At 42.4% G+C, this 12900-nt stretch overlaps 2 protein-coding genes across 2 annotated transcripts; one reads left to right on the top strand and one right to left on the bottom strand.

Moving 5' to 3' along the window:
- Window positions 1-3361: 3361 nt before the first annotated feature.
- Window positions 3362-8777, bottom strand: elovl4a (ELOVL fatty acid elongase 4a). Its single transcript, XM_076150595.1, has 7 exons — window positions 8603-8777; window positions 7539-7621; window positions 7065-7252; window positions 6518-6598; window positions 5935-6106; window positions 5554-5681; window positions 3362-5453 (listed from the first exon to the last, which is right to left on the bottom strand). Exons 2-7 carry the CDS (start codon window positions 7603-7605, stop codon window positions 5127-5129), a joined length of 963 nt encoding a protein of 320 aa, XP_076006710.1. The 5' UTR covers window positions 7606-7621; window positions 8603-8777; the 3' UTR covers window positions 3362-5126.
- Window positions 8778-9554: 777 nt separating this feature from the next.
- On the top strand, window positions 9555-12624 carry LOC143000950 (PRELI domain containing protein 3A-like). Its single transcript, XM_076150453.1, has 6 exons — window positions 9555-9872; window positions 10350-10518; window positions 10611-10700; window positions 10815-10885; window positions 10970-11072; window positions 11488-12624. The coding sequence occupies exons 1-6, from the start codon at window positions 9841-9843 to the stop codon at window positions 11563-11565; spliced, it is 543 nt and encodes a 180-aa protein (XP_076006568.1). The 5' UTR covers window positions 9555-9840; the 3' UTR covers window positions 11566-12624.
- Window positions 12625-12900: the final 276 nt, after the last annotated feature.

Genomic DNA, 12900 nt, shown 5'->3' with positions numbered 1-12900 from the left:
ATAGTATAGGTTTGCCAAGGAGTGGAAGGCGCTGCTGGATTGAAATGGCTCTTATGGCAAAGCTTCAGTAGCTAAATCCCTCTGCCTCGCTGCAGTCCATTATCCTCTGTCACGGGCTGTAACGGGCATTTATAACAGTATATCTCAATCCATCCAAGGACAAGACTGTTCCACAATGTAATCACTGTTTAATTAGCCCAGACAAGATGTTGCAGAGCCAATCAGTCAGCTCTGGGCAATGGGTTGTGGTCCATTTTCTCTCAAAGGGATAACAGATGTTTAGGGTATTCCTTACACAATCACTGCAACCCCCCAACACCACACACACACACACAATAAGTCACTGCTGCCACCACTTCCCCCCCTACCAGCCTCTCCTCTTGCCCAGGGAGCATTCGCTCATTGGTTCATTACAGTGACAGATGTCTCCGTGATGGAGGCTCATTATGGATGCTGGACAAGATTACTGATTATTCTACGTCTTAAGTTAAAAAAAAAGGTTGGATGATGGATGATGTGTGATTCAGTGTCATGTGGTAGCAAATGTCCTGAACTGAGTGTCACTTTTTGTCTTTCCTGTTCTGGAAATAAGCAGAAGTGATCAGGAAATATGAGACAGAATGACATCACCGCATTAATAATAGGACAGTTCATATACCTGATGTCATATTGTGTTTTTGGATGGTAGAAATGGATAAGCACAGGATGTGTGTGTAGTTTGGGGTTGTAAATTCACTTTTAACCTGTCAGGATTTCATCCCACAGCAGAATGTATGAGTATGAATGAAGGAGGATCTGTGTGTATAACCATGTCAGCGTTCTTTATCCTGTCGTTCATAAGCAGAATGTCACAAACAATATTCACAGGAGACATTTTTCAGACATTTTCTCAGCCAAAAAAGTATTTGCAGCTTCCTGAAAAAAAGAGATTCCAGGAACATTCCATTTCCTTAGGATCATTTTCCCCAAATGATTAAGAGAACAGAGATAATATGTTACAGTTGAATGATATAAAGTTTTGGTGTTAAATTAAATTGTAAACATCCTGACATTGTTTGAAACATTAGAATAACATCTAAGTAATGTAATGTGACTGTAATTGTGACTTCAAAGCAAGCAAGTAATGACATACAGCCTTTTGGAACAAAATGGAACAGTTCTGATAACATGCAACAAACTAAGGTTCAGAATCTATGGGAAATGTATTTGTTTATCATTATTGTAGTTGGATATACTGTATATGTTTAATACTTATAAGTCAAACAATTTAATGTGATTTTGTGCAAAAGAACAAGAAAAGACAATCAACTATTCCCATGCTGAGACTCTCATAGCTTCATTGGTTATTCATAATAGTTCTTATCACCTCACTGGTAAATCAACTGGAGTAATTTGGCATAGTTGGTGCGTGTAGATGTTCTGTACTGTGGGGTTTCTGGTGACCCATGTGCTTGTTTCCAGTCTCAGATGATGTGCTCAAGATTGTGACAGGGACATTCACAGAGGATTAGCCCAAAGGATGTAGTTATGCTGCACACATACAAACTCATATTCAGAATGATAGTGTGTATATGCGCTGATACACACTCACGTAAATGCTGTGTGGACCGTCTGCCTTGCACACACACACACATACACACGCTATGCTGTATATGGGCTACATTACTGTACATCTGGCTGCAGCCTGCCTGTATTAGGCCTACACTACATGTGACATAGTGTGGAGGTTTTCCATTAGGACCAGTACTTGAATGCAACACTGACATGAAACTCTTGAGCCATACATTCTGGAGATTGTGTGACTCAATTGAAGGTTACACAGCTGATTACCAAAATGCTATTACTATAAGAGAAACCATATCCAGGCTTGCTCAGCCTTGGCAGAGGTATCACTGTAACGAGTGCCTTGGTGGTTATTTTCGAGCTTTGGTGTTGGCTTGTCAAACAGGGGGAGACACAGAGGAAAGATTTTAAACATTTGCGAGGAAATGAGGCCACATGCAGGGAAACAGTGCTGAGGAGGTTCACTGCTCTCCCTTACTGAGTTGTGAAATTATTGCTGTGTGTTGGAGAATAACAAAAACACCATGCATGTAATACCCCTCTGCTATTAGAGGCCGCCTCCCACTCATTAACTCTGCAGGGGAATTAAGCTCTCTCTCTCTCTCTCTCTCTCTCTCTCTCTCTCTCTCTCCCTCTCTCTCTCACACACACACACACACACACACATTCTTTCTCTCTCGTACACACTCTCTCTTTCTCAATTTCTCTGTGTCTTACACAAGCAAGCACACAAAACTTCCAATCCACCCTCCCAGTCATCATGCTGGAGCTGCATCCCACACAGACCCCAGATGATTCAAAAAAAAAAGAGGAGGAGGAGGAGGGCAAGAGTGGGTGAGCGAGCGGGTGGGTGGAAGGGGGCTCAGACAGATGCTGTGTACAGTTACCATGGAAACCTTTGTCTACAATTGTCAGGCCACAAATGGGGGGAGAATTCAGACAAGTATGAACAGCACAATGAATGAGATTAGATCTGAATTCTCACTTTCTGTTAGACAGAACAGGTTGCCACCAATGTATGTCAGAGAAGCAACATATGGCATAAAAACATAACACACGTGACCCCACCCTACTACACTGCTGCAGTGTTTGACATCCAATTAATGCACTCTGATGTCATTCGGTCGGTGAAAGCTTATCAAATATCTGCTGACATCTGATAAGCTGACAAAGGCTTCCAAAGACAACAAAATGAAGGTGAGGCTGCGCTGGAAGCTATTGGAGGCTCATCGCATACCAATTGAATTTCCATTGTGTGCAGAGCAAATTGGGTCAGGCTATAGGAATCAGCATAATACAAACAGAATCTCTTTATAGGGCTTTAACACATCTCACACATATGTCTTACTCGGAAAAGCATCATATCTGTGTGTAATGGTTTTAAAGAATGAATACACTCAGAAAATAACAGATACCGTGACAGGTGAGAGATAAATATTACAATTCCCATTAAGATTAAAAAGGATAAAGCTCCCTCTCTTCAGAAAGGAGGTTTATTTACACATTTAGTTTGGATGGTTCAGGAGCACAGTGTGTAATGTGTGAAACCATTACTGGGCACTTATAGGCTGAAGTGTGACGATGGCACCCTCTAGTGGTGAAAACGAGTAACGCATGCAACCATCCGCTGTCTTATCAGATTCATAAATTGGAATTAAATAAATAAAAGATATTTCATCAATGATAAAAACACATTCTTATTTTAAGAATGGAAAATATTTAATATTCTTCATAAATGATCCCACACTTTACTATATCATGAAGCAGAGAAAAATCAATAGTTTTACAGGCACCCAGTTTAATTTAATGAGAAGAGCGTTCAATTTTATGATAATTTAAAAAAACACAGAAGCAGATTGTGGGTGTGTAAATGTCCAAGCATGACAAGCTGGGAACATTCCCAAATGTGCACTGTACAAAATATCACAATGAATTATGTACAACAGAAAAAGAACACACACATAGACAAGCACTCTCAGCTAGATGGAAATCATTATTTACATTTACAAATAAATAGAGAAACCTTTAAATCAAATCTAATTGCATTGGTAGCATGACACAAAGCAGGATTTTGCTGATTTAGAGCCGACCAGTGACTTATACTCTATACTGCAGACAGAGCCAATGTTGTTTTTCACGGTGGTATAACACACACGGTCACTGTAGAAGTTCAGCAGCTATCCAATCTTTTGAGGTGCGTTTTCCTCCTAGTTCAGCACACGGATAAAGCCTGAAAAATATGACACTTAAAGACAAATATATGAGAAGTTCATCCATCCAAAAATGAAACCGAGTCTTTGTTGATATAAAGTGGACGTAAACTGCTGAATCGGTCACAATCACCCTCCGTGATCACAGAGCAGATCCACACCATGTCTTTGTTTCGGACTCCAGCATGTAAGACACATGACAACAAGGTTATAAAAAAGACGAGTAAACAATCACAAACAGCTTAAGACAAAATACCAACATGTTCCCTGCCTCCTTTTCTGAGCCACCAGTAGTGAGGATAACATATGCACTATGTTACACTTTATCACATTACATACAAGTATAGGGATATATAAAATCTGTAATGATTGCATATATACAGAAACAGAAATTCCAAATCTTAACCCTCTGTAATGTTACGTTCTATGATGATCCCGTCTTAAGCCAGCGGTAGAATAGTCAGACTGAAGACTCGAAGGATAAGGACTCGGACTTGTCTATTCCTACAAATAGTATATTGTATCTCACACTGGATATTCTTATATTTTCCTTCTTTGGAATGTCACTGGGTGCTCACAATAGATGAGAGTTCAAAGGTGGTGGCACTTGTAATGAACTGTGTCTGCGGTCTGAAGAGCGAATAAGACAACTTCATCGACACAAATACATGGATAAGCTGCAGGACCGTCTTTGTTTGTACTGTAAACTTAAAGTCTCACCTAAAATCAATAAAGGCAGAATAAAGACAAAATGGCATAAAGCACGACTGTCAGCTTTACATCTGCCAAGATGGACTACAAACAATAAAAGTAAGTAAGTAAAATTGCGTGTGTGTGTGTGTGTGTGTGTGTGTGTGTGTGGGTTCTGCTGTATTCCTGTCCCAGTTCAACAGTGATCACTAACAACAATGACACATCTCCATTTCAAACTGCTTTGGTGTTGGTGCACTTCATTTAGCTTTCCCAGCAGTCAAAGGACCTCTCAGGCCCCGACATGCTTTATGACCCACATCTACATGGCACCAACAACGTGAAGGAATACAAAGACCTATCCTGTACCACAAGCTACTGTATTTTGGGTTATTTGTGATAAACGGTCCCATGAGGCACGACTATCGCCACATCTTAGGAACAGAAAACTCCTCTCTCTCTCTCTCTCTCTCTCTCTCTCTCTCTGTCTCTCTCCAACAACACAAATAATGGCTTGAATAAACACATCACACCTGAACACATCCATTCATCTCAATCTTCCTCAAATTAAGTCTCATATTCTAGCAATTTATCAACCCAGAACCCAAATCAAGGCCCGTCACTCAGCTATACCTCACCTCTAGCCCTCTCATTCATCTTCCTCTAATCTCTTTTAGCTCTCCCTTTCCTCTTCCTCCTGCCAGAGTTCTCCTGGGGCTTCTCCTCCTTGCTCCCCATCACCACTGCTCCGTTGGCGGCCTTGCTGAGCCCGTTGAGGGTCCCGTTGGAGAGGACTTTGCCCGCTTTGGAGGAGGAGGCGGTGGCATCGCGTCTGGGTTGCTGGCGGCGGTAGGTCTGGTAGTAGAAATTGCCGAAGAGGACGATGAAGGTGACGGCGTAGCAGATGAGGGAGTAGTGCATCCAGTGGGGGAAATCGCAGTTGACGTAAAGGGACAAAGCGGTGTGACCGATGGTGACATGGAACTGGACCTGGAGACACAAAGGGACAATCAAGTCAAATCAGTGTAAAAACACGAGATAAGATTAATTCCCTAAACTTTATTAGAACTGTATAGAAAGAACGCCTTACCATCTGGATGATGGTCAAGTACTTCTTCCACCACAGGTACTTTTGGATCTTCGGTCCACAGGAGGCCAGACCATAATACAGATACATCAAGACATGGATGGCTGCGTTCATATGAGCCCCAAAGAATGCTGCAGAGAAAACAAGTCCAAATCATCATAATAAGATTAGATCTGTCATTTGCGCCACAAATATCTTATTTACATTACAGGACTACGCATGTTGTAGTCCATGAATTCATTCAATTGGCATCTATCGCATTACTATGTTGCCTTTTACACTGAAGCGAATTAAACAAAACTCAAGAGTGATGATGGGAAATCAACCTTCAGATGTACGTGCATCATGTTATCATGTCCATATTACAGACTGTGTGTTACTCACATTGTCCCCCAGCCACCCATTTGATGCCAATCCACCACAGTGTGAACATGGTGCAGTGGTGGTAAACGTGTAGGAAGGTAACCTGGTTGAATTTCTTCCTCAAGATGAAGAACACGGTGTCCAGGTACTCGATGCCTTTAGAGATGAAGTACCACCACAGAGCCCCAGCCACCTGTTTGACACATCAGATCACGGGAATGACTTTTATTCTGTTCTATAACATTTCATGATGTCATCTTGTGATCTCAATGCCTGCTAAGATCAATGGACGTGTGTGTGTTATGGGTTCAGTCATGGGTGTGAGTACGTCATGGAGCATGAGGGAGGAAGGTGAAACTGAACACCCTCCGCCATCTCCTGCCCGGCTCGCAGTTTTTCTGATGGCAGGACCTCCAGTGAATGGAAGCTGATCCTGTTTCTAAACTGGCAAGCTGTACAGTGTTTTCATTACAGTAGAACAAAGTGTACTGACAGGACCTTTGATTTGTGAAACTGCACTTTAAAACGGCGCTTTAAGATTTAAGTATGTGTGCATGTGTGTGTGGGTGTAACATCAACACATAATTATAACTTCATCACTTACCCTGACTTCATTGGGGTCTTCTGAATAGTCCACTCGCTGACAAATGTAACTGTAGCTTGCTGACCGTGCTGCCATAAACAGCTGCAGAGAAAAGGGAAGATAACAACTCCACTGAATCACTGACATAGAGAGAGAGAGAGAGAGGGAGAGAGAGAGAGAGAGAGAGAGGCTAGATAGTAATAAGGTTAGACAAAACCCAAGGGGGGAACCTGCTGGTGCTGTAATGTACTCATCTGAGCGGATAGTTGGTTTTTACAAAGATTCACACGTTCAGCCTCACTCGCTGCTGTTATGTCACAGTCCATGAGCAGACAGGGGAATAGTTTGCATTTGAGCAAGAAGAAGGAGTTGTGTGGGTGGAGAGGAGTAAAAAAAACTGCAGAGGAGGCACTAAATGTTGTTTACTTATAAGGATATAAAAGAATTCAATGGTTGTGTTTCAACTTCATTTCAAGGATAGCGACTTTTGCTTTGTGGTAAATAGTTCAAGCGAGCCATTATTTCCTAGTATTTTGCTCAAACTAGATCAATTGGTGTGACGTTTTACCTCTTTGAAGATGAAGAAGTTGAGGAAGACCATGCTGAAGTTGTAGACGATGAGTGTCTTGCGGAGCTGGAAGGGCTCTCTGTTCTTCATGTATTTGGGTCCCAGCCAGAGGAACAGCAGGTAGGAGGTGCTGATGGCCAGTGTTGGCAGAGGATTGTCCATCAGAGGCCATTTCTCCACTCGCTTGTCTGTGGGGTAGATGTTGTCATGGTTACATAAGCGTTGTGAGTATTTGGCTTGGCTGACACAGTGTAAGGGGTCAGCGTGACTTTATCGCAAGTCAAGCAGGTCGTACTGGGTGCTGAGTCAAGGGACGCAACCCAGCAAGTGATTCCAGATGAAAGCTTCTATTCAACCCCATAATGATGTCACCTCCCAACAAATATGTAAAATAACAAACACACCATCTCTTTAACACTGCTTGTTAGAACTTACATGAAATCTTTCTTACACACTGAATAATGAGAGAATCACCTGCAATAGTTAGGGTCCATTTGTAGAATTCTATGGTGTCGTTGATTAAATGTGTGACAATCTCCATGACTGCAGCCGATGACCTGAAATATAAAAGACAAGCATGAGTGGAGGTTGTTTGTTGTTTACAAAATTCTACTTTTCACCAGTAGCCAACAGATGAAGCTGAATGTGTCAGAGCCATCTGCCAACACATCAGGAATCCACAATATATGACTCCAATTGACGTGAATTCACTGTGTGCCTTTTAAAAGTCCTAACCTGACCATACTTTATCCTTATAACAGGCCAACAGAAGGTGGCTGGTGGGCCTATAGGAAGCTGAGGCCCCATGGGGCTATGATAGATGGGCCATAGAAGCTTCATTGCGCACAAAGGGATGGGAGCACAGGGCGGGAGAGCGCATGCATGTGTCAGCAGATTTTTTTTGGCTGGATCACGACCACCAACACAACCTGGTAGCACTTTACTCAGAGTATAGGAACGCCTTGTGACCTCCTTTTACAATGAAATAGGTCAACGCATGTACAGCGCCAGACGGACGCAGAGGCATGGTAATGAGCAGAATGCACCGTCTGATTTAATGATCCAAAAAAGAGCCCCCCGTCCCCCGTCTTTCCCCCCCTCCTCCTCGTCCTCCTCCTCCCTCCCAGCCTGGAGCGGATCAGGCGCCGCTGCAGCATCTGCCATCTATGGTCCTCATGCTCTCTCTGCCTAAACCTGCTCAGTGAATAAACCTACAACAATACATCTGCTGGTATATAGATTAGCTTTTGTGCAGATTCAGGCCGCTCCTTACTCTAAGTAAAACATTTGAATGAATGAAGCATTAACATTCTGCGGCAGTCCGGCCTTCATATTTGCTGCATGATCACTCCTTTAATCTAGATAAATCTCATAAATCACAGAGTTGGTTCAGTCCCACAACAGCAGAAATACAAACAACGGGGTTAATAAACATATCGAACGCGTCTGGTTTTGCAACGACGTAGTGCATAAGTAACAAATCGCCAACACCGCTTTCGCCTGCTAATATATTCGAATGAAGATGCTCTTTGCCTTACCGTGTCTGTGATTAAAATCCGTCTACAATGTCATTCGGTGCAAGACATACAATGTGCGTTAGTCTACCGGAGGCGATTAATACAAATAGATTAATATTCCTTCATCCGGTGTGAGATTGAAAGGCCGCTGGATAAACGGCGCTGGCATGAATTTCTTGTCAGGGGATCATACTCAGGCTCCACTGCGCGTCAGGCTCAATGAACACCAGCGTCACTGTAAACGCATCACACATTACACTTCTGGTAAACTTTCAAAGTAAAAGATAAAGTGGCCCGTGGTTCTGTTGGATATTTGGCCTGTTATTTTAATCAAACTGCAGATTTTCAGTCACGGGATAAACTTTAAACAAATGTACGATTAGTCATTTGTTAGCGAAACGTAAAATGTGCATGAATCCAGATAACAGACGCTTTAATGGCTGTGTAAGACGCCACGTGTGAATGCTAATATATAATTTTACTGATTACAATTTTGCTGCATGTTATGGTAATTTTATTCATAATTTAACATCTGAATAATGTGCTTTTATTTGTAAGCTAGGGTGCCTGTTTCCTGTTTTTTTTCTGTCTGGCTTGATGATGCTGCGCTCCTTCGCCACCTCTACAAGGGGATGGTGGAGAGATGCTTGACGCATGCGCAAACATGCCTACGGATGCAGCATCAGGCCTCTATCAGCTGCATCAAGTGAGCCAGTACAATACCGGAAGCACCGTGTATTTGCTTTTAAAATGAAAATTAAAAGTTTTTACATTGATGAAACGAACGAGTGGCGGTGATATGCGTGGAATGATTTGACTAAAATAGACGTAGGTGTATCTTGTCAGTATCTCAATGGATTTTTAATCCTAAATGTCCAGTCTGAAACTCTCTTAAAATCGTTAACTTATCATCAAGACCTTTATTTGGAAAGTCTAGTCCAGAAATTTAGTATTTCACTAACTTTCACTGGACACTTAGTGGCACTGACACCGGCTTCTCTGTGTATAGCGGCTATACATTACAATCTATACATATTCTCTGCCCTTGATTGTGGTCGACCAAAGGATTTTGCGCAGTGTATGCGCAAGGCTGATATGCAGAAAACACGAAGCTGCGCTCTCTGGACTCATGTTCGTGAGGTCCATAAAGGCCAGTTTCTCCGAACGCTGAAGCCTCGGATGAAGATGGTCCGGTGAAAGGGAGCTTCGGGAAGAGGGAGGTTGTTTCAGGGACGAGTGTTTAGATTTCCGTTTGCAAAATGAGGATCTGGAGCACGGAGCACGTTTTCAGGTTGGTCACTCGGCTCTTTCTTGTTTAGAATATAGGCCTCATACTGAAGTGGGACGAAAGGAAGTGAAGTCATGGATGGGACCTTCAACTCCAGCTGTTAATATGAGTTATGGTTATGTTATGATTGCGGTGAGTAAAGTCCACTTGCTTTATTAGCTGCTTCATTACACGACTCACTGATGTGTATCTGTGCACACTACTACATCAGCGGGAGCAAAGTCAGTGAAGTAGATTTGACTAGATTAGTGTCAAAGATCCCTAAACACACATAATCACACTACATACACACACACACACACACACACACACACACACACATACCAATAAATAAATGCCATGAGTTAGTCTCATCATTACTGAAACATGTCACCTCTATCAGCTTGACATTGTCATTCATAGGTCATAATAACTGTGATGTTGTATAATCTAAACATGAATGTGTAAGTCAAGATATTTATCTTGTTTATTTGTGTGCAGTTACCCGTGGGAGACAGTGATCAAGGCTGCGATGAGGAAGTACCCTAACCCTATGAACCCCAACGTGGTCGGGGTTGACGTGCTGGATCGCAGCCTGGACACAGAGGGACGCCTGCACAGCCACCGGCTCCTCAGCACAGAGTGGGGACTCCCCAGCATCGTGCGAGCGGTCAGTCATCAAAACACACACACACGAGATTCCACCATAACTCCCCCCCACCAGGACCTTCATATGTACCATGCAACCTGTTTGTGACGTAGATACTAGGAACCAGCCACACGCAGACGTATGTGAAGGAGCACTCCATAGTGGATCCAGATGAGAAGAAGATGGAACTGTGCTCTACAAACGTAGGTTCACAGCGGACGTGATGGCCACACATGACTTACGTCAGCGTTTAAATTCCGAAATCTGTTATCACGAGCCTCTGAAGCAGGATAGTCAATGTTTATTTTGCTTTCCAGATCACTCTCACCAACCTGATATCAGTGGACGAGAGGCTTGTTTACCAGCCGCACCCAGACAACCCAGAAGTGTAAGTATGGCTCGCTTCAGACGGTTATAACAATGGTCAAACTGGAACTCGGGGCTCAAATATCCTTTCTCTCTCTCCCTCCAGTACCGTCCTGACCCAGGAGGCCATCATTACAGTCAAGGGAGTCAGTCTAAGCAGTTACCTGGAGGGGATGATGGCCAGGAGAATGACAGCCAATGCCAGGAAGGTAACAGACAGACAAAGTGACCTACAATCAGTGACCTACAATTGAAAAAAAAAAACTACATTTATATGCACTTATTCCTCATTTCTTACATAATCTGACATCTGATTTAAGTTGCTGCTGCTGATCTTTGCATGATTTCTCCTCTGATTTCTCCTCCCTGAGTTTGACGTGTGTGTTCTCTTCTCTTTGTCTGTGTGCTTCTGTAGGGTTGGGATGCTATTGAGTGGATTATTCAGAATTCTGAAAGAGAAAACGTACCACTCTGTGACATTTACTAACTCTGGTAACGCTTCACTTTCCTTTATCCTTTTGGTCGCACCAGATTATTACGAGCACGCTTCTTTTCTTTCTCCCCTAACTCGAACTCAAAGTGATATATATCTGTGTCACATAATGCTCAATCCTTTGTCTGCAGGCTCTTTTAGTGTTGATTACTTTACCTGGCTACACTTCATATTCCACCGAGACTCCTAAGCGCCTCAGGATCCCCTGAAGTTGGTATTCTTCCATTCTGGGAGGTTTGTGGATATTCTCTTACATGGACTACATGCACTGGACGCTCAGACAGACCCTGAAACGCTGCAGACGTCCACTGATTTAACAGTGAAACCATGGCAGCGAGACGGATTTTGTCCCAATTGCAACATAGGATATAAGGGTTTGGTGTGTATTTTTGGATTCTGTTTTAACATGCTTAAATGAATTTGCAGAACGACTAAGTCAAGATTTTCACCATCCCATAAGGAGTTGCATCAACATCCTGGTTCACAGTGATCCACTTTGCTGCTGGTTTGATTATTACTGTCTTGTTTCCCTTTGCTCTGATTTCGGGTTCATTTTTGACTGTTGTTTTGTGTTTAATGGGACCTTTTCTCTGAGGACCACATGAAGAATGTGACTGGTTACACTTGAGTTTGTTCAGGCCAGATGTGGCACTGTGTTGGAAATAAGATCGGAATGTTGTTCCTGGTGCTTATTATGTTTCAAGACGCACATAATGTAGATGGTACTGTACTTTTGCATGATTCAAAAAAGAGTAGAAGGGGGCGTATTAAGGTAAATCACACTGTAATGCATAAAACAGTTTGTTAGGGCAACAACCTCATGTAATGTGTAGCCATTAGTCAGGTTGAATAGTTTGGAAGTATTCAACTGTTAATGCAACAACCGAGTCAGGAACTTAGTTATTATCAAAAAGGAAGTTTACACTACATTGCCTTCTCTCTCTCTCTGCTGCCACGGCAATAATACATCTGATGTTATGTTGGGTAATGTTGCTTTTATCTGGCTATTTATAAAGGGGTTAAAATCAGCAATGATTGCACGTTGAGCATCCTTCTTTCACACTGATATTGTGCGTTTCCCGGGCGTACACATTGTGCTTCCTAATGTTCCTAACAGTCTCATAGCAGCTCACTGTAGGTTCACTGCTGCAGCAGACAGTGATCAACCTAAATCACATTTCCAGTGAAAAATTCCTTTTTGAGTTATATTTATAATAAAGACAATGTGTAAGAAGCACTGGGTTATTGCATTGTTTATGTCTGCGTCTCATGCAAACATTTGTATTTGTTCTTTTTGTTTTTACTTTATTTGTTCTCCTCTTTGACTCTATAATTAAAACGATTGTTTGAGAGAAATGATGTGTTGATATTTCATGACATGAGCAGAGTTTGTTGTTAATCACACAGGGCTTCTTGTCTAATCATAGTGCTGTGGTAGGTCTAATTATTATTATCATCATTAGAGCTCCAGTACATGTAGAGTTTGTGCTCTAAATGAGTCCCTTGCTGTTCGTGCCTCTTCATAGCATCTGATTAGCGTCACA

The sequence above is a fragment of the Genypterus blacodes genome, unplaced genomic scaffold (genome assembly GCF_046128005.1).
Source record: "Genypterus blacodes isolate CSIRO-AG114 ecotype Tasmania unplaced genomic scaffold, CSIRO-AGI_Gbla_v1 ptg000052l_1, whole genome shotgun sequence".
NCBI lineage: Eukaryota > Metazoa > Chordata > Actinopteri > Ophidiiformes > Ophidiidae > Genypterus > Genypterus blacodes.
Note: the sequence above shows the minus strand (reverse complement) of the source record. Positions and strands in the feature narration are given on the sequence as shown.